Source organism: Bufo gargarizans, chromosome 2, assembly GCF_014858855.1.
Source record: "Bufo gargarizans isolate SCDJY-AF-19 chromosome 2, ASM1485885v1, whole genome shotgun sequence".
Taxonomy (NCBI): domain Eukaryota; kingdom Metazoa; phylum Chordata; class Amphibia; order Anura; family Bufonidae; genus Bufo; species Bufo gargarizans.
The window spans coordinates 68,728,924-68,751,359 of NC_058081.1; the positions used below are offsets into that span (position 1 = coordinate 68,728,924).

General features: G+C 46.8%; 1 protein-coding gene across 1 annotated transcript in view; it reads left to right on the forward strand.

Annotated features, from left to right (window-relative positions):
* The first annotated feature begins 6,236 nt into the window (after positions 1-6,236).
* LOC122927359 (very-long-chain enoyl-CoA reductase-like) overlaps positions 6,237-22,436 on the forward strand; it is a 38,959-nt gene continuing 22,759 nt past the window's right edge. Inside the window, exon 1 of the mRNA XM_044279135.1 lies at positions 6,237-6,342. Coding sequence (XP_044135070.1) covers positions 6,328-6,342 — 15 coding nt within the window. The 5' untranslated portion in view covers positions 6,237-6,327. The remainder of the gene's footprint in view (positions 6,343-22,436) is intronic.

A 22,436-nucleotide genomic window follows, 5' to 3' on the forward strand; every position in this document is an offset into this window, starting at 1 on the left:
CATTTTCAGCCCGGCAGCCCCCCTGACCTGAGCATCAGGGCAGTTCATGCTCCGATGCTCTCCTTTGCCCTGCGCTAAATCGCACAGGGCAAAGGCATTTTTGGGAGATCCGGTGACGTACTGGGGCTCCATCAGAGTCGGTGACGTCACAGAACACACTGCCGGGAGGAAGTTTCCGTCCGGCCGTGTGTTATTGAAAACAAAAGAGCTTGTGCCGTGCGCGATTTAGCGCAGGGCAAGGGAGCGCATCGGAGCATGAGATGCTCTGATGCTAGGCTCAGGGGGGCTACCTGGGTGAAAATAAGGGTATGTCCGGGTTCAGCTCGAAATTTAGAGAAATATCTCGGTCAAATGCCAACTTTGTATAGAAAAATGGGAAAAGTTGTCTTTTGCTGAGATATTTATCTCAACCAGCATGGGTATATGCAAAATGACACCCCAAAACACATTCCCCAACTTCTCCTGAGTACGGCCATACCACATGTGTGACAATTTTTTGCAGCCTAGGTGGGCAAAGGGGCCCACATTCCAAAGAGCACCTTTAGGATTTCAGCATTTTTTACACATTTTGATTTCAAACTACTTCTCACGCATTAGGGCCCCTAAAATGCCAGGGCAGTATAACTACCCCACAAGTGACCCCATTTTGGAAAGAAGACACCCTAAGGTATTTCGTGATGGGCATAGTGAGTTCATGGAAGTTTTTATTTTTTGTCACAAGTTAGTGGAATATGAGACTTTGTCTTTGTAAGAAAAAAAAAAAAAGAAATCATCATTTTCCGCTAACTTGTGACAAAAAATAAAAAATTCTAGGAACTCGCCATGCCCCTCACGGAATACCTTGGGGTGTCTTCTTTCCAAAATGGGGTCACTTGTAGGGTAGTTATACTGCCCTGGCATTTTAGGGGCCCTAATGCGTGAGAAGTAGTTTGAAATCAAAATGTGTAAAAAATGCCCTGTGAAATCCGAAAGGTGCTCTTTGGAATGTGGGCCCCTTTGCCCACCTAGGCTGCAAAAAAGTGTCACACATGTGGGGCAATGTAGGGCAATGTGTTTTGGGGTGTCTTTTTACATATACCCATGATGGGTGAGAGAAATATCTCGGCAAAAGACAACTTTTCCCATTTTTTATACAAAGTTGGCATTTGACCAAGATATTTATCTCACCCAGCATGGGTATATGTAAAATGACACCCCAAAACACATTCCTGAGTATGGCGATACCACATGTGTGACACTTTTTTGCAGCCTAGATGCGCAAAGGGGCCCAAATTCCTTTTAGGAGGGCATTTTTTGACATTTGGATCCCAGACTTCTTCTCATGCTTTAGGGCCCCTAAAATGCCAGGGCAGTATAAATACCCCACATGTGACCCCATTTTGGAAAGAAGACACCCCAAGGTATTCAATGAGGGGCATGGCGAGTTCATAGAAAAAAATAATTTGGGGCACAAGTTAGCAGCAATTATTTTTTTTTGTTTTTTCTCACAAAATCTTCCTTTCCGCTAACTTGGGACAAAAATTTCAATCTTTCATGGACTCAATATGCCCCTCAGCGAATACCTTGGGGTGTCTTCTTTCCAAAATGGGGTCATTTGTGGGGTGTTTATACTGCCCTGGCATTTGAGGGTCTCCGCAATCATTACGTGTATGGCCAGCATTAGGAGTTTCTGCTATTCTCCTTATATTGAGCATACAGGTAATGAGATTTTCTTTTTCCGTTCAGCCTCTGGGCTGAAAGAAAAAATGAACGGCACAGATTTCTTCATTCGCATTGATCAAGGTGGATGAAAAAATCTCTGCCCAAAAAAAAAAAAGGAGGGGAAAGGCGTCTGCCAGGACATAGGAGCTCCGCCCAACATCCATACCCACTTAGTTCATATGCCGTGGCAAACCTGATTTCTCCATTCACATCAATCGATGTGGATGAATAAATCATTGCCGGGATTTATTTTAATTTTTTTTATATCACAAGGGTTTTGCCAAAGCATATGAACACCGCCGCCTCCTCAGTTCATATGCCTCGGCAAACGTATCTTTTACTGCAGAGGAGAAATCTCATCTTGCAGCGCCGCATACACTGACTTGTGTGTAATCTGACAGCAGCACAATGCTTCTGTCAGAATGCACATCAGTGCTGCAGCTAGTCGATCGGTTGGTCCACCTGGAAGGTAAAAAAACTAAACAAAAAAGAAAAAACCAGGCCGCAACGCAATACATTTATTAACTTTCTAATAACATTTGAACGGAACATATAAACTTTATTTAACTTTTTGAACAGAACGTTAACTTTTTTGCTTACCGGTGATTTTTTTTTGTTTTTGTTTTTTTACCTTTATAGGACAAACCTCTCCTTCCCCATGGGACAATGTGCAAAGCGCAAATCGCCCAAAGATGTGGCGAAGTACATTATGCACTTTGTCCCAGGTGAAAGGAGAGGTTTGCAGCAGCTCTGTGTGAATGGGCCCTAATAGCCCTGTGTGCCTGTCCTGTGAGATGCAATCCCTATGCTAAGTGTACCTGTGTGTGGTACTTACGGAAACACTCCCCAAAGCATAGGGCAGGGTGGTCAGGGCAGTCAGGACAGAATTAGCGGGTGTCACGCCTTATTCCACCCCTGCTACAGACACGACAGGTTGACAGGTGACGGTTGGGTTGAGGTACCAGCAACGACATTGGGGAAATGTCGCTCGTGTAGATGGCTCACTACACTGGTGGTTGGGGGCACGGAACCTCCTGGATACAGGAGGTTCTCGATGATCTCTTCCTGAAATTTGAGGAAGGATCCTGTTCTCCCAGCCTTACTGTAGAGAACAAAACTATTGTACATAGCCAATTGAATTAAATATACAGACACCTTCTTATACCACCGTCTGGTGCGTCGGGAAACTAAATACAGAGCCAACATCTGGTCATTGAAGTCCACCCCTCACATGAGCGAATTATAGTCGTGGACACAGATGGGCTTTTCAATGACACTGGTTGCTCGTTCAATTTGTGTTGTCGTGTCTGCGTGAATGGAGGAGAGCATGTAAACGTCACGCTTGTCTCTCCATTTCACCGCAAGCAGTTCTTGGTTACACAAGGCAACCCTCTCCCCCCTTGCAAGATGGGTGGTAACGAGCCGTTGGGGGAAGCCCCGGCGACTAGGTCGCGCGGTGTCACAGCAGCCAATCTGTTCTAGGAACAAATGCCTGAAGAGGGGCACACTTGTGTAGAAATTGTCCACATAAAGATGGTACCCCTTGCCAAATAAGGGTGACACCAAGTCCCAGACTGTCTTCCCACTGCTCCCCAGGTAGTCAGGGCAACCGACCGGCTCTGATCTTTACCCTCATAGATCCGAAATTTGTGGGTATAGCCTGTGGCCCTTTCACAGAGCTTATACAATTTGACCCCATACTGGGTGCGCTTGCTTGGGATGTATTGTTTGAAGCCAAGTAAAATGTATAAGGGACTCGTCTACGCAGATGTTTTGCTCAGGGGTATACAAATCTGCAAATTTGTTGTTGAAGTGGTCTATGAGGGGCAGAACTTTGTGGAGCCGGTCAAAAGCTGGGTGGCCTCTGGGACGGGAGGTGGTGTTGTCGCTAAAGTGCAGGAAACACAGGATGGTCTCAAATCGTGCCCTGGACATGGCAGCAGAGAACATGGGCATGTGATGAATTGGGTTTGTGGACCAATATGACCGCAATTCATGCTTTTTGGTTAGACCCATGTTGAGGAGAAGGCCCAGAAATTTTTTTAATTCGTAAACTTGGACGGGTTTCCACCGGAAAGGCTGGGCATAATAGCTTCCCGGATTGGCGGCTATAAATTGAGTGGCATACCGATTTGTTTCTGCCACGACTATGTCCAAGAGCTCCGCAGTCAAGAACAGCTAAAAAAATCCCAGGGCCGAACCGATCTGAGCTGTCTCAACCCGAACTCCGGACTGGGCGGTGAAAGGGGGAACTACAGGTGCGGCTGAAGTTGGGGACTGCCAATCAGGGTTTGCCAGCACCTCAGGGACTCTAGGGGCTCTACAGGCCTGTCTGTGCGGTGGCTGCGACGGGGTAACTATTGCATGTGCCACCGTACCAGCTTCAACTGCCCTTCTGGTGCTTGCCACTTCACCATGTTGTACGGCAGTGCTGGTACTAGGTCCAGGGTGGGCTGCGCTGCTGGTGTATGCCTCACCACATAATCCGACAACGCCAGCCCCACTCTGCTGCCCTTGAAGCGGATCCTGCGCAACCTGTGGTCTAGCGACACGGGGCCGGGTACGCCTGGTGGTATCAGGGACCTCAACCTCCTCGTCCGAACTTTGGGTCAGAGAGCCACTGCTTTCTACAGGTTCATATTCTGACCCGCTGGATTCGTCAGATGAGGGTTCCCATTCCTCATCCGACTAGGTCAGAAGCCTGTAGGCCTCTTCAGAAGAATACCCCCTGTTTGACATGTGGGCAACTAAATTTAGGGGTATTCCCTGAGACTACCCAAGAAAAAAAAGCAAGCCTGTCTTACAAATGGGAGGCTAGCGAAGTACCGGAGGCCGCTGCGGTTGATAAAAAATATCAAAACAGATTTTTTTATCGCCGCAGCGCTTGGAAAGTGAATGTGCAGTGATCAAAAAAAATAAAAAAATGTTGTCACTGCGGCGGGCGGGTGTGGGTGAACGCACGTGTGGGCGACCGATCAGGCCTGATCGGGCAAACACTGCGTTTTGGGTGGAGGGCGAGCTAAGGTGACACTAATACTATTATAGATCTGACTGTGATCAGTTTTGATCACTTACAGATACTATAAAAGTACAAATGCTGATTAGCGATACGCTAATCAGCGAATCAGTGACTGCGGTGTGGTGGGCTGGGCGCTAAACGATCGCTAACCATCTAACCAAGGGACCTAAACTATCCCTAAAACTATCAGTCAATACCAGTGGAAAAAAAAGTGACAGTTTACACTGATCACTTTTTTCCCTTTCACTAGGTGATTGACAGGGGCGATCAAGGGGTTAATTGGGGTGATGGGGGGTGATCTGGGGGCTAGGTGTGCTGTTTGGTGTACTCACTGTGAACTGTGCTCCTCTGCTGGAACCAACCGACCAAAAGGACCAGCAGAGGAGCAGAGAAGCCATTTAACACCTTATATTTATAAATATAAAGTGTTAACTTGCTTGTGATTCATTTTTTTGAAAATCATCAGCCTGCCAGCGATGATCATTGGCTGGCAGGCTGATGATGTAACCCCCCCTCGAACTTTTGCCGGCCCGCGTTGCACATGCGTGGGCCGGCTTTGAGCGTCATCTCGCGAGATGACGCATAGATGTGTGACTCTTTCCCCGAGACTGCCGCCTCCGGAACGCGATCCTGCGTTAGGCGGTCCAGAGGCGGTTAACGTCCTAATATATATATTTTTTTATTACATTTACAAAATGGGGCAATCATAAAGTAGATCTATGGGGAATGTAAAGTAACGACCACTTTATGTGCTATCACTACCTGCCTTAAAAGCTGAGAAATTCAAATTCTGAAAATTGCAAAAAATTTTTCATATATTTTTTTGTAATTTTTTTTTTTTAATACATGAAGGTGAAATATATCGATTCAAATTTACCATTAACATGAAGTACAATGTGTCACGAGAAAACAAATGGCTTTGATAGGTAAAAGCGGTCCAAAGTTATCACCACATAAAGTGGCACAGGTCAGATTTGCAAAAAAATGGCCAGGTCCTTCAGATGAAAAATGGCTGTGTCTTCACAAACCTAAAAGGCTGCAAAAAAAAAAAAACAGAACTGTGTGAGGGAAGTCACAACGGATTAATAGTGGTTGTCAGTACATTGTTGTTTTCCATTTAGGATTTTTCTCTGGGTTTTAGTTATTTATTAAAAGAAAGGCTATGCTGTTGCCATAGCAACCGGCCTAGTACAAGGGACAATCCATGGTGGCCACAGACCGCGCACATGAGGCAGTGCGCACCCAGCCCCCTCCCATGTGCCCCGCTACAAATAGCCCGACTTCTGTCAATCATTCCCGGCACACCTCCGACGCCCATTGGATGGGTAGAAACGTGCCATCATGCTTTCTATTGGTTGGTTGTCTGTCACTCATTCAAGCCCCTCCCTTGACCCCGCCTATTGCACGGTCGTCTAATTCCGCCCATACAAGGAACTGAAACTGCGACTGGCTGAGCGTTCTATAGCCCCGCCCATTAACTCTGGTTTCACCATCGGATTGGCTGTAGCTGCTGTCCGTCACCATGTCGAGCAGTTTGCCCTGCCCCTGGCTGGTTCCTTGGCAGGTAACGGCTGACTGTAAGTGTGGCGTAAGCCCTCGGCGGAGCCATGAAGTACTATGAGGTAAATTGAGGGCTGGGGGGGCTATGTGAGGTGTCCGGGCGCATGTGAGGGGGGATGGGAGGGCCGCGGAAACGGGGCTGTACAGAGATGATTGTAGGAAATGTGGCTGTGGAGAATGAGGGCCTGGGAACTGGTAGACGGGGGGCCGCGGAGGGTCAAAAGTATTCGAGACGCGAAGTAGAGTTATAGTGAGGTATAGCGGGGGCTGCCAGCTAGTCAGGGTCGCTCAGTGCTACTGGGAGATCATGGCAGACAGCCTTCATCATAGCCCTTCAGCAGTTTTTTATTTTTTTATTATTTAGTGGTATGTATTGTGCCGCCATGAGTTGGGCACAATGGTATGTGGGCATGAAGCAGTGTTGGCAGAATTGGGAAGCCCCCCTCTAATGCCTGGCAGGACAGTATGTGACATGGCCATGCCAGTGCTGAGCCGTGGCATCTGTAGCCGGGCTCTGCGATAATTGGTTTCTATGCCATGACAATCCACGACTGGCACCTTTTAATCAGGTGTAATTCGTGCCCGTGACACCTTCTATGATGTAGTCCCTGGCAGTTTTTGGTTTATCACAGAATATATATATATATCATTTTTTTTCTATTTATCAAGATTTGGTCACAATTCTGCCAAGATATGGTCACTTGAAGTTGCAGGAATGAATCCTGAGGCTGCACTACTGAGTCACCTGATGTCTCCCAGTACCGGGAAGCCACCGATCCCCTGATGTCTCCCAGTACCGGGCGGTCTCTGATCCCCTGATGTCTCCCAGTACCGGGCGGTCTCTGATCCCCTGATGTCTCCCAGTACCGGGCGGTCTCTGATCCCCTGATGTCTCCCAGTACCGGGCGGTCTCTGATCCCCTGATGTCTCCCAGTACCGGGCGGTCTCTGATCCCCTGATGTCTCCCAGTACCGGGCGGTCTCTGATCCCCTGATGTCTCCCAGTACCGGGCGGTCTCTGATCCCCTGATGTCTCCCAGTACCGGGCGGTCTCTGATCCCCTGATGTCTCCCAGTACCGGGCGGTCTCTGATCCCCTGATGTCTCCCAGTACCGGGCGGTCTCTGATCCCCTGATGTCTCCCAGTACCGGGCGGTCTCTGATCCCTTGAGGTCTCCCAGTATCGGGCGGTCGCTGATCACCTGATGTCTCCCAGTATCGGGCGGTCGCTGATCACCTGATGTCTCCCAGTACCGGAGGGTAAAGTCCCTTGATAATGGTGCTGCTTTGTTAACCCTTCACTGTCAGTCAGAGACATGACACCCATATTTGTACAGGTCACCCAGGAAGCTGCTCATACACATTAGATAAGTGTTGGCTGAGGCTGCTCATTTGCAGGATTGGCCCCCGCCACCCCCCCCCCCCCCCCCTTCCCCAACAGTAGATGAGCTGCCGATCCTTTTCTACTTGGGGACATAGGTCGCTGTCAGAGGTGTCTAGCAACTGCTTTCTCCCCATTCACGACATGCATAGATGAGCTGAGGATGCAGGTGTATGGAGGGTCAGGAGATGTGGTTGGGCTCCCCGCTGTCTAATGTGCAGCCAGCCCAACCTTGTGGGGAATGGGTGACCCATGCAAAAGTCTTAAAGGGCCCCTAAAGTTAATCTGTGCAGCTAATCCCTACTGCCTGCTGTGCCGTGTGAATGGGCAGCCTACAGGCTGTCGCTGATGCAGGGGTATGGCAGTATGTGTTCATTGCACATCTGGAAAACGCGGATACCAGCTGTGTGCATTCCACATTTTATGGAAGGGAAGGGTCGGCCCCTGATAGCACAGTCCTATACTTGCTCTGATGCTGAATCGCGCAGGGCAAAGGTATTTTCTGGAGATCCGGTGATGTACCGGGCTCTCCGTGGGGCCTAGCAGTGAGCCCGGTGATGTCACCGGCACTGATAGGTGGGCTTTAGCGCTGCCCTAGCCTGTAAACCGCTAAAGCTGACCCAACAGAGCCTGTAACGTCAGTGACTGCGCTGCTGGGCGGGAGCCCCCGTCTGGTAATGTGCCGAGGTAAACGAGCAGCCCTCGCCCTGCGCGATCCAGCGCTCATATCACAGGGGCTGCCGGGGTGAAAATGTGGGTATGTCCAGGTTTAGCTCTGAACCCGGAAAACCCCTTTAACCTTTTACGTAACTTGAATGGGAAGAAGAGAATAAGCCACTGCCAGACGGATCAGGCGGCGGCTTGGTGATATCTAACATGCCTGACCCTTCCCTCCCCCGACATTTCTGTTCACGGCCTCCCCCATACACAATACATGATTTGCGTGTTTGACAGAGATTTAAAGGGATTATCCAACTTTTTTTTTTTTCTTTTTAGTGGCCAGTGGGGATCCTACTTACTTACCGTGTCTCCACCGCCAGCTCCGCAGTTCCCGTCTTCCTGTTGATGATTGGCACATTACCGCTGCAGCCAATCACTGGCCTCAGCAGTGGCCTGTCACCCAGTGATGTGCCGCATGAGTTACAGGTCACCGGCCACTCTGTGATCTAAAAAAAATAAAGTTGGATAGCCCCTTTAATGCGGAACTTAACCTGTTAATGACCAAGCACTCCAGAGCACCGTACACGTACGCCATATGATTGCAGCTCGTTCTCCTGCTCACTGACTGTCGAGGCGGCTGATTTCACCCGTTCACCTGATTTCATCCCTCGAATGCCACAGTTACCGTAGAAAGGTCCCTTTACACAGACTGACAATCGGGGCAATTATTGGGGATGCAAGTTTTTAGAAATCTTTGTTTCCGATAATTTGACCTTTGTGTCGGCAATCACTATAGGAACGAGCGAATGCTCAGCGTCTTTCTGGGCAGCAGATCGCCACGGGGATGAGCGATGACTGTAGTGATTGCTTGTCCCCGTACAGCGGAGGTGATTGCTGCGTGTAAATGCAGCCCTCATCTCTGCTGACAATCAGGCATTTATCAGTAATTTCTGGTTCATTCCCAATAATTGCCTCATACATCGGTCCATGTAAAAGGACTTTTACAGTCCAAAAAAAGTCGTCTTTTAATGACTTCTTGGGGGACATATTATGTGCCATTCATACGCCCATCTGAACGAGCCCTTAATAAAATGCATATGGTCCTAACGGGATATAAAATTTAGGACCCCTATAATTTTAATGGGGTTATACCCAGGAAAAAAAAATTTTAAGAAAAATAAATCTTGTCAGCATAATTAACTGTTGCATAAATTAATTTGATATGCCAACATCTTAAAACACAAGATGAGCTAAATGAGCAAAAACTGTCTGGTCATTAAAGGGGTTGTCCAGTGTTTATATATGGGTGACCTGTGCTCAGCAGGATGGGCCTTCAGTATCAGATCTGCCACGTATCGGCTCCTCTGCAGTAGCTCCATCTCTAAAATACACAGCGCCACCCACCTTGTAGTGGAGGGGGCTGGTTACTACAGCAACGCTCCCATTCACTCCAGTAACCATATGGGTAGATGCACGCGAAGTCGATGCCGATTTTTTTTTTTTTCCGTGCAGATTTTAAAAACTTCAGCATGTCAAAGTATTTTATTTTTCCTGACCGAATTTTCTCCATTCACTTCAATGGGGAAAGTAAAAATCCACATCAAACCTGCATGTAAATCTGCACAAATTGATGCGGATTGGCTACACTGATTTACCTGCAAACACCTGCGGATTGTCCGCACACAAATCCTCAACGTGTGCATTTACCCTAAGTCCTCTACCCCCACCAATCAATATCAGATCGGAGGGGGGTCCGACTCCCGGCAGCCCTGCCAGTCATCTCATCCTTAGTCTATGACGTCTATCGGTCACATGGCCTTCTGACTGCTTAATCCCATTCACATGAATGAGTTTGAGCTGCAGTACCAAGCACAGCCACTATACCATGTACGGCGCTGTGCTCGGTGTACTATGAAGAGGACACGGCTTTTGTCCCAGGACTGAGGACCCTCCATCTTGAGGATAGGTCTTCAAAGTCCCAGACATCTCCTTTAAGGAGGCTTCCCCATAAGCAACATTTATCACCTGTCCACAGGATATTGCAGGGTGTCCGACCTCTCTGATCCTGCCGATCATGAGACTGGGGTTCCCTGAGTCTTCTCTGTGAGTGGAGCGTTAGTGCTCATGCATGATCACCGCTCCATTGATTTCAATGGGATTGCTGAATATAGCACTGGGCTGTCTTCAGAATTGAGTGGAGTGCACATTACTGCTCCATTCACACAGGCCAGCGTTCACATGATCGGTGGTGGTTCCCGCAGTTAGACCCCCAGCGGTGGTATAATTGTCACCTATCCTGTGGATAAATGTTGTTTATAAGGAAATCTCTTTAACTAGGATGCAGGCGATCATGAAAACTCTCTTTAAAGGGAACCTGTCACTGGGATTTTGTGTATAGAGCTGAGGACATGGGTTGCTAGGTGGCCGCTAGCACATCCGCAATATCCCTTCCCCATAGCTCTGTGTGCTTTTATTGTGTAAAAAAACCGATTTGATACATACGCAAATTACCCTGAGATGAGTCCTGTATGTGAGATGAGTCAGGGACAGGACTCATCTCAGGTTAATTTGCATATGTATCAAATCGTTTTTTTTTTCCACAATAAAAGCACACAGAGCTATGGGGACTGGGTATTGCACATGTGCTAGCGGCCATCTAGCAACCCATGTCCTCAGCTCTATACCCCAAATCCCTGTGACAGGTTCCCTTTAAGGGCGCATTCACATGACCGTAGTGTTTTGTGGTCTGCAAACTGTGGGTCCACAAAACACTGATACCGGCCCGTGTGCGTTTTGCCGGCACAGTGATAGAAATGCCTATTCTTGTCCGGAGAAGAATTGGACATGCTCTGTCTTTTTTTTGTGGGGCCGCGGAATGGTACTACGGATGCGGACAGCACATGGTGAAATGAATGGGTCCACACCCATTCCGCAAAATTGCGTATCAGGTGTGGACCCATTCATATGGTCATCTGAACGAGCCCCGAATAAAATACATATGGTCCTAACTGGATATAAAATTAAGGACCCCCTATAATCTCAATGGGGTTATACCCAGGATAGGTTATCAATATCAGATCGACGGGTTCGTCACCGGGGAATTGTCCATTTGAGGAGGTCGCGGCTGCACAGCGTCGTCCATCAGATAGTGGCTATGCTTGGTATTGCAGCTCAGCCCCATTCACCTGAAAGGGACTGAGGTGTGCTTCGGCCATGTGACCGATGTGCGTGACGTCACTGGCCTCTTCAAACAGTTGATCGGTGGGAGTGTCAGGTTTTGGACCCCCACCTGTCCTGAGGATAGGTCATCATTAATCAGAATCTCAGAAAACCCCTTAAAGGGTCACATGACCCCATAAAAGTGGCTTGGTGGCCAGACTGATCCCAGGGGCACAGAACAGGAGGGGGCGTCCGATGCGGCTGTATCCTGTTCCTTTGATAACATACAGTGGATATAAAAAGTCTACACACCCCCGTTAAAATGTCAGGTTTTTGTGCTGTAAAAAAATGTGACAAAGATAAATCATTTCAGAACTTTTTTCCACCTTTAATGTGACCTATAAACTGTAACACTCAATTGAAAAACAAACTGAAATATCTAAGGTGGAGGGAAGAAAACAGAAAAAACTAAAATAATGTGGTTGCATAAGTGTGCCCACCCTCTTATAACTGGGGATGCAGCTGTGTTCAGAATTAAGCAATCGCATTGAAAATCCTGTTAAATAGGAGTCAGCATACACCTGCCATCATTTACAGTGCCTCTGATTAACCCCAAATATAGTTCAGTTGGTCTTTCCTGAAATCTTCTTAGTTGCATCCCACAGCAAAAGCCATGGTCCACAGAGAGCTTTCAAAGCATCAGAGGGATCTCATTGTAAAAGGTATCAGTCAGGAGAAGGGTACAAAAGAATTTCCAAGGCATTAGATATACCATGGAGCACAGTGAAGACGTCATCATCAAGTGGAGAAAATATGGCACAACAGTGACATTACCAAGAACTGGACGTCCCTCCAAAATTTATGAAAAGACAAGAAGAAAACTGGTCTGGGAGGCGACCAAGAGGCCTACAGCAACATTAAAGGAGCTGCAGGAATATCTGGCAAGTACTGGCTGTGTGGTACATGTGACAACAATCTCCCGTATTCACCATATGTCTGGGCTATGGGGTAGAGTGGCAAGACGAAAGCCTTTTCTTACGAAGAAAAACATCCAAGCCAGGCTACATTTTGCAAAAACACATCTGAAGTCTCCCAAAAGCATGTGGAAAAAGGTGTTAGGCCTCTTTCACACGGGCGTCATGGATTTGGGCCGGATAGGATGCGAGTGCATCGCGGGAAAATGCATGATTTTTCCTGCGCGAGTGCAAAACATTTTAATGCGTTTTGCACGTGCATGAAAACAATCGGCATATTTGGTACCCGAACCCAGACTTCTTCACAGAAGTTCAGGTTTGGGTTAGGTGTTGTGTAGATTTTATTATTTTCCCTTATAACATGGTTATAAGGGAAAATAATAGCATTCTTAATACAGAATGCTAAGTAAAATAGGGCTGAAGGGGTTAAAAAAAATAATTTAACTCGCCTTAATCCACTTGTTCGTGCAGCCCGGCTTCTCTTCTGTCTTATTCTGTGAGGAAAAGGACCTGTGGTGACGTCACTGTGCTCATCACATGGTCCACCATATGATCCACCACCATTGTGATGGATCATGTGACGGACCATGTGATGAGCGCAGTGACATCACCACAGGTCCTTTTCCTCGAAGAAGAAGAAGAAAGAAAGAAGAGAAGCCGGGCTGCGCGAACAAGTGGATTAAGGTGAGTTAAATGTGTTTTTTTTTTTTAACCCCTGCATCACTATTTTACTTAGCATTCTGTATTAAGAATGCTATTATTTTCCCTTCTAACCATGTTATAAGGGAAAATAATAATGATCAGGTCCCCATCCCGATTGTCTCCTAGCAACCATGCGTGAAAATCACACCACATCCGCACTTGCTTGCGATTTTTCACGCAGCCCTATTTACTTCTATGGGGCCTGCGTTGCGTGAAAAACGCACAAAGTAGAGCATGCTGCGATTTTCATGCAACCCACAAGTGATGCGTAAAAATCACCGCTCATGTGCACAGCCCCATAGAAATTAATGGGTCCGGATTCAGTGCGGGTGCAATGCGTTCACCTCTCGCATTGCACCTGCGTGGAAGAGGCCTTATGGTCTGATGAAACCAAGGTTCAACTTTTTGGCCATAATTCCAGAAGATATGTTTGGCGCAAAAACAACACTGCACATCACCAAAAGAACACCATACCCACAGTGAAGCATGGTGGTGGCAGCATCTTGCCAAGGGGCTGTTGTTCTTCAGCTGGAACTGGGGCCTTAGTTAAGCTAGAGGGAATTATGAACAGTTCCAAATACCAGTCAATATTGGCACAAACCCTTCAGGCTTCTGCTAGAAAGCTGAACATGAAGAGGAACTTCTTCTTTCAGCATGACAACGACCCAAAGCATACATCCAAATCATCAAAGGAATGGCTTCACCAGTAGAAGATTAAAGTTTTGGAATGGCCCAGCCAGAGCCCAGACTGGAATCCGATTGAAAATCTGTGGGTGATCTGAAGAGGGCTGTGCCCAGGAGATGCCCTCGCATCTGACAGATTTGGAGTGTTTTTGCAAAGAAGAGCCATGCTGATAGACACATACCCAAAAAGACTGAGTGCTGTAATAAAATCAAAAGGTGCTTCAACAAGTATTAGTTTAAGAGTGTGCACACTTATGCAATCATATTTTATTCTTAAATTTTTTCTTCCCTCTACCTAAAAGATTTCAGTTTATTTTTCAATTGAGTTGAACAGTTTATAGGTCACATTAAAGGTGGAAAAAGTTCTGAAATGATTTCTTTGGGTCATTTTTTTTTTCTTACATCACAGAAACCTGACATTCTAACAGGGGTGTGTAGACTTTTTATATCCACTGTATCTTGTTCGAGCTCCATCTCATGCTCTTGTGATGTCATCCAGCCACCATGCGGAGGTGATAGGACCAGCGCCATGCCAGATTGAAATGGTGCTCATTCAGTGAGTAGTCCTTCGGTCGTGAACGCACAGTAACTCTGTCACAACGGGCGAGAGCTGGAGGGGGCAGCTGCTACCCCTGGCCTGGACCCCCTGCTGTTCTGCCTGTCCTCCGCTATGTGGAAATGCTGTTAACACCTTAGTGAGATTACTGCTGCCCGGAACATCTCCGGCTACTGTGCTCCTCACCCGGCCCGCTCTCCTAGCGTACTGGGTGCTCAATGAGCTACCTTTTTGGTGGTGGGTCACCTTTTACGAACCCACTGAAATTGGGGAACCTCGTGTAAGAGTAACCTAATATATACAGTCAGTGATATCAGATGTGTATATGTGGGATGGCAAGCTGAGCGCGGAATACAGGCTGTACTGAGCTTAAAAAGGACCTGTTCCTTCTCTTGGTAGGCCTGTTTTAGTACCAGTATTCCCCATGACATTGCATATCTGGAGCAACTTTTCTTAGAACTGTCTTGATCCATTCCTCCAGAATTATTGATTGATTCCTTTGAATTCTGGAGATAATTGTTCCCCTTCGCAACAGCGTGTGCTACTACAGAGCCTGATTGGACGCTGTCCGTACGTAGGGACAAACGGCATGGTAACACCCAGATATCAATAGATGATTACATTTCCAAGAGGAATAGGAGAGTAGCGGTACGATGCAGATTTATGAGTAAATAGTCTCCAAAATGATTTACAAAAACACGTGTCAGAAGAGATGACAGATCCTACTTAAAGGGGTTCTCCGGGAATTAAGAAAATGAAAATACTTAAAGGGAACCTGTCACCGAGATTTTGTGTATAGAGCTGAGGACATGGGTTGCTAGATGGCCGCTAGCACATCCACAATACCCAGTCCCCATAGCTCTGTGTGCTTTCATTGTGTAAAAAAAAACAAATTAATACATATGCAAATTAACCTGAGATGAGTCCTGTCCCTGACTCATCTCACGTACAGAACTCATTTCAGGTTAATTTGCATATGTATCAAATCGTGTTTTTTTTACACAATAAAAGCACACAGAGCTATGGGGACTGGGTATTGCAGATGTGCTAGTGGCCATCTAGCAACCCATGTCCTCAGTTCTATACACAAAATCCCGGTGACAGGTTCCCTTTAAATATTACTTTATTATAAATATATTCTCAAATACCTTTCATTATTTATAATGGCTCGTTTTGTCTGGGGAGCAATCATCAGGGGAAACAAAATGGCCGCTGTCCTATTAGTTCACACAAAACCTGCCCTGATCACACATGAGGACAAGTTACTTTAAAACACTGAGGTAAAGAGCTGCCTCCTTCTCCTACTCTTCTATTTGTGAGGGATTACGATACTGAATACAGATGATAAGAACTTCAGCGGAATCTCTGTAGGAATGGAGTTGATGAGGAGACATGAAGTACAGAGAGGATGGACAAGAGCTGCTGCTTATTACCCACACCTCACCCTCCTCTCATGTCTCGTCATCCTCTCCATTCCCAGAGATATTCACCTGTATTCAGGATCATGATTCCTGACAAGCAGAGCAGAGAGGAGGATGAGGCAGCACTATGGCTCATTGTGGTGAAGTAACTTGTCCTCCTGTATGATTAGGACAGGTTTTGTGTGTACTGATAGGACGGCGGCCATTTTTTTTCTCCTAATGATTGCTCCCTAGACAAAACAAGCCCTATTAAGTAATGAAAGGTATTTGTGAATATATTTATTATAAAATAATATTTAAGTATTTTTTCATTTTTTTAATTCCTGGATAACACCTTTTTAAAGGGGGTGTCCCCAATGTCTGATAAGTGCGTGTCCCACCTCTGGGGCATAGACCTATCTCCAGAACGGAGCGCGCAAAGTGAAGGAGGCCTGGCTATTTTTTTGGCAGTCCCATTGAAATGAATGGGACGCGCACCACTGCTCCATTCACTTTTATGGGGCTGGCGGAAACTTTTTGACTGCTCTTACAGGAATAAATGAATTGCGGGCTCTGTTCTAAAGTTAGGTGCGTGTCTAACCTCTGGGACCCGAACTTATCTCCCAATGTTTGAGGTGAGGCAACCCCTTAAAGGCAGCCTGTCAGCAATTTTCAACCATGCTGAACTGCTAACTGCACTAGTTGGGAAGGGGTGGCAGGCACTGGGGTGGAAGCTGGTGGCACGGGGGGGGGGGGGTGGGGGCGCCTAATTCGTTTTTTGTTATTAGAGTACTCAATTAATCAATAGAATACTCGATTACAAAAATAGTCGCTAGCTGCAGCCCTAGTGCGTTCCTATCAGATGGGGGTGTAACGGTCCCCTGGTCAGCGTGGCGCTGTAGAGCTGCTCCAGAGACTTCCAAGCAGAGTTGTGAATACAAGAGCTAGTAGTGATATAGCTGTTCCCTACAACATGAGACGAGGCTGCGAGTTGAGGGTAAGAAGAACAACATTTATTGGTGCCACCCTTGGCCTTATATACCAGTCTCCATGGAAGAGGACCTCCCCTGGGGACCTGATAGAGAACTGCGTGACAAGCACACAGACCAATGGAAATAATCACACAATCCGGGACAGTCCCGCACAATGTCTCCCCTCTGCCTGGGAGATAATCGGGTTAGACACTAGGTATCCTAATAATCTCCAGACAGTAAAACCACACTGTGTATAAAGACCCCCATACAGGACGTACAATGTCTCCCCGCTGACTGGGAGATAATCAGGTTAGACACTGTAGGTATCCTAATCATCTCCAGGCAGTAAAACCACACTGTGTATAAAGACCCCCATACAGGACGTACAATGTCTCCCCGCTGACTGGGAGATGATCTCAGACAGTAAAACCACATTTCTTTTTTTATATGCATTAAGAAGTACCCCAAAATCCACAATATTCAAACAGACAAACAGTGGGCTTCTGTTACAGGGGGTCTCTTGTATTGGACTCTCATCATAAGCAAAGTACAATAGATCTGCGATTAGACATAAACTGACTATCATTAAACGCCCGGGAGGTGCGGCCGGCACAAGGACCATGTTTTTCAGGTTGACCATGTTCATGTGAATCGGCCCTAAGATGCCCACAGGCATCTTTATAATATTGGCGCATCTCCTGGCAGTTTGTGCGCCAGAAGCTGAATCCTACAACAGCTGTGAGCTGGAACGTTTCTGGCGTAAATGATAATACATCAATATGTGGGGCTGTGTGGAGACCACGCCCTCCTCCTAAGCCCCACCCACTTGGGGGTCACATTGTACTGCGGATACTTTATGCATCATAACTTGCGATTTTTTTTTAAACGCCACTTTTGTAAACCATTAATAAATCTTCCCCCAGTGTTTTCCATTGCAGCACTTCTCAGAGCTGTTCCTAGATCTGCTTCTTTAACCACCTCCGGACCGCCTAACGCAGATTCGCGTTCCGGAGGTGGCAGGCTGGCGCACAGTCACGCATATATGCGTCATCTCGCGAGACGCGAGATTTCCTGTGAACGCGCGCACACAGGCGCGCGCGCTCACAGGAACGGAAGGTAAGCGAGTGGATCTCCAGCATGCCAGCGGCGATCGTTCGCTGGCAGGCTGGAGATCCGAATTTTTTAACCCCTAACAGGTATATTAGACGCTGTTTTCATAACAGCGTCTAATATACCTCCTACCTGGTCCTCTGGTGGTCCCTTTTGTTAGGATCGACCACCAGAGGACTCAGGTAGGTCAGTACAGTCGCACCAAACACCACACTACACTACACCCCCCCCCCCCCGTCACTTATTAACCCCTTATAAACCCCTGATCACCCATGATCACCCCATATAAACTCCCTGATCACCCCCGTCATTGATCACCGCCCTGTCATTGATCACCCCCCTGTCAGGCTCCGTTCAGACGTCCGTATGATTTTTACGGATCCACGGATACATGGATCGGATCCGCAAAACGCATACGGACGTCTAAATGGAGCCTTACAGGGGGGTGATCAATGACATGCGGGTGATCACCCATATACACTCCCTGATCACCCCCTGTCATTGATCACCCCCCTGTCATTGATCACCCCCCTGTAAGGCTCCATTCAGACGTCCGCATGATTTTTACGGATCCATGGATACATGGATCGGATCCGCAAAACACATGCGGACGTCTGAATGGAGCCTTACAGGGGGGTGATCACCCATATACACTCCCTGATCACCCCCCTGTCATTGATCACCCCCCTGTAAGGCTCCATTCAGACGTCCGCATGATTTTTACGGATCCATGGATACATGGATCGGATCCGCAAAACACATGCGGACGTCTGAATGGAGCCTTACAGGGGGGTGATCACCCATATACACTCCCTGATCACCCCCTGTCATTGATCACCCCCCTGTCATTGATCACCCCCCTGTAAGGCTCCATTCAGACGTCCGCATGATTTTTACGGATCCATGGATACATGGATCGGATCCGCAAAACACATGCGGACGTCTGAATGGAGCCTTACAGGGGGTGATCAATGACAGGCGGGTGATCACCCATATACACTCCCTGATCACCCCCCTGTCATTGATCACCCCCCTGTAAGGCTCCATTCAGACGTCCGCATGTGTTTTGTGGATCCGATCCATGTATCCATGGATCCGTAAAAAATCATGCGGATGTCTGAATGGAGCCTTACGGGGGGGTGATCAGTGACAGGGGGGTGATCACCCTGATCACCCCCTGTCATTGATAACCCCCCTGTAAGGCTCCATTCAGACGTCCGCATGTGTTTTGTGGATCCGATCCATGTATCCATGTATCCGTAAAAAATCATGCGGATGTCTGAATGGAGCCTTACAGGGGGGGGTGATCAGTGACAGGGGGGTGATCAGGGTGATCACCCCCCTGTCACTGATCACCCCCCCTGTAAGGCTCCATTCAGACATCCGCATGATTTTTTACGGATCCATGGATACATGGATCGGATCCACAAAACACATGCGGACGTCTGAATGGAGCCTTACAGGGGGGTTATCAATGACAGGGGGTCATCAGGGTGATCACCCCCCTGTCATTGATAACCCCCCTGTAAGGCTCCATTCAGACGTCCGCATGTGTTTTGCGGATCCGATCCATGGATCCGTAAAAATTATACGGACGTCTGAATGGAGCCTTACCAGGGGGGTGATCAATGACAGGGGGGTGATCCGGGAGTCTATATGGGTGATCACCCCCCTGTCATTGATCACCCCCCTGTCATTGATCACCCCCCCCCTGTAAGGCTCCATTCAGACATTTTTTTTGGCACAAGTTAGCGGATTTTTTTTATTTATTTTTTTCTTACTAAGTCTCATATTCTACTAACTTGTGTCAAAAAATAAAATCTCCCATGAACTCGCCATACCCCTCACGGAATCCAAATGCGTAAACATTTTTAGACATTTATATTCCAGACTTCTTCTCACGCTTTAGGGCCCCTAAAAAGCCAGGGCAGTATAAATACCCCACATGTGACCCCATTTCGGAAAGAAGACACCCCAAGGTATTCGCTGAGGGGCATATTGAGTCCATGAAAGATTGAAATTTTTGTCCTAAGTTAGCGGAAAGTGAGACTTTGTGAGAAAAAAACAAAAAAAATCAATTTCCGCTAACTTATGCAAAAAATAAAAAATTTCTAGGAACTCGCCAGGCCCCTCATTGAATACCTTGGGGTGTCTTCTTTCCAAAGTGGGGTCACATGTGGGGTATTTATACTGCCCTGGCTTTTTAGGGGCCCGAAAGTGTGAGAAGTCTGGGATCCAAATGTCTAAAAATGCCCTCCTAAAAGGAATTTGGGCACCTTTGCGCATCTAGGCTGCAAAAAAGTGTCACACATCTGGTATCGCCGTACTCAGGAGAAGTTGGGGAATGTGTTTTGGGGTGTCATTTTACATATACCCATGCTGGGTGAGAGAAATATCTTGGTCAAATGCCAACTTTGTATAAAAAAAATAGGAAAAGTTGTCTTTTGCCAAGATATTTCTCTCACCCAGCATGGTTATATGTAAAATGACACCCCAAAACACATTCCCCAACTTCTCCTGAGTACGGCGATACCAGATGTGTCACACTTTTTTGCAGCCAAGGTGGGCAAAGGGGCACACATTCCAAAGTGCACCTTTCGGATTTCACCGGCCATTTTTTACAGATTTTGATTGCAAGGTACTTCTTACACATTTGGGCCCCTAAATTGCCAGGGCAGTATAAATACGCCACAAGTGACCCCATTTTGGAAAGAAGACACCCCAAGGTATTCCGTGAGGGGCACGGCGAGTTCCTAGAATTTTTTATTTTTTGTCACAAGTTAGCGGAAAATGATGATTTTTCTTTTTTTTTCTTTTTTTTTCTTTTTTCCTTACAAAGTCCCATATTCCACTAACTTGCGACAAAAAAAAAAAATTCTAGGAACTCGCCATGCCCCTCACAGAATACCTTGGGGTGTCTTCTTTCCAAAATGGGGTCACTTGTGGCGTAGTTATACTGCCCTGGCAATTTAGGGGCCCAAATGTGTAAGAAGTACCTTGCAATCAAAATGTGTAAAAAATGGCCTGCAAAATCTGAAAGGTGCACTTTGGAATATGTGCCCCTTTGCCCACCTTGGCAGCAAAAAAGTGTCACACATCTGGTATCGCCGTACTCAGGAGAAGTTGGGGAATGTGTTTTGGGGTGTCATTTTACATATACCCATGCTGGATGAGAGAAATATCTTGGCAAAAGACAACTTTTCCCATTTTTTTATACAAAGTTGGCATTTGACCAAGATATTTTTCTCACCCAGCATGGGTATATGTAAAATGACACCCCAAAACACATTCCCCAACTTCTCCTGAGTACGGCGATACCAGATGTGTGACACTTTTTTGCTGCCAAGGTGGGCAAAGGGGCACATATTCCAAAGTGCACCTTTCAGATTTTGCAGGCCATTTTTTACACATTTTGATTGCAAGGTACTTCTTACACATTTGGGCCCCTAAATTGCCAGGGCAGTATAACTACGCCACAAGTGACCCCATTTTGGAAAGAAGACACCCCAAGGTATTCCGTGAGGGGCATGGCGAGTTCCTAGAATTTTTTATTTTTTGTCGCAAGTTAGTGGAATATGAGACTTTGTAAGAAAAAAATAAAAAAATAAAAATCATCATCATTTTCCGCTAACTTGTGACAAAAAATAAAAAGTTCTATGAACTCACTATGCCCATCAGCGAATACCTTAGGGTGTCTACTTTCCGAAATGGGGTCATTTGTGGGGTTTTTCTACTGTTTGGGCATTGTAGAACCTCAGGAATCATGACAGGTGCTCAGAAAGTCAGAGCTGTTTCAAAAAGCGGAAATTCACATTTTTGTACCATAGTTTGTAAATGCTATAACTTTTACCCAAACCATTTTTTTTTTTTGCCCAAACATTTTTTTTTTATCAAAGACATGTAGAACAATAAATGTGGCGAAAAATTTATATATGGATGTCGTTTTTTTTGCAAAATTTTACAGCTGAAAGTGAAAAATGTCATTTTTTTGCAAAAAAATCGTTACATTTTGATTAATAACAAAAAAAGTAAAAATGTCAGCAGCAATAAAATACCACCAAATGAAAGCTCCATTAGTGAGAAGAAAAGGAGGTAAAATTCATTTGGGTGGTAAGTTGCATGACCGAGCGATAAACGGTGAAAGGAGTGTAGTGCCGAAGTGTAAAAAGTGCTCTGGTCATGAAGGGGGTTTCACCTAGCGGGGCTGAAGTGGTTAAAGGGGTTATTCGAGACTATAAAAAGCTCCCCAATATGCCGGGACCCTCACATTGATTCTACTTACCTGACTCCCCGCACCGCTCCTGGTCCCTGTGCGGATAAAAACATCGGGGGTGGGCGGGGGGAGCAGCCAATGGCAGGCGGGGGACGAGCCTTGCTAACGTCACCCGCGATGCTAGGGAGGCTCGTCACCACCTGCTATTGGCTGCTCCCCCCTGACGCCGGATGTCTTCATCAGCGCACGGGGAGAAGCGGCGGTGCGGGGAGCCAGGTAAGTATATTCAGTGTGAGGGGGGCCCGGCATATGGGGGAGCTTTTTATAGTCTTGGATAACTGTCAC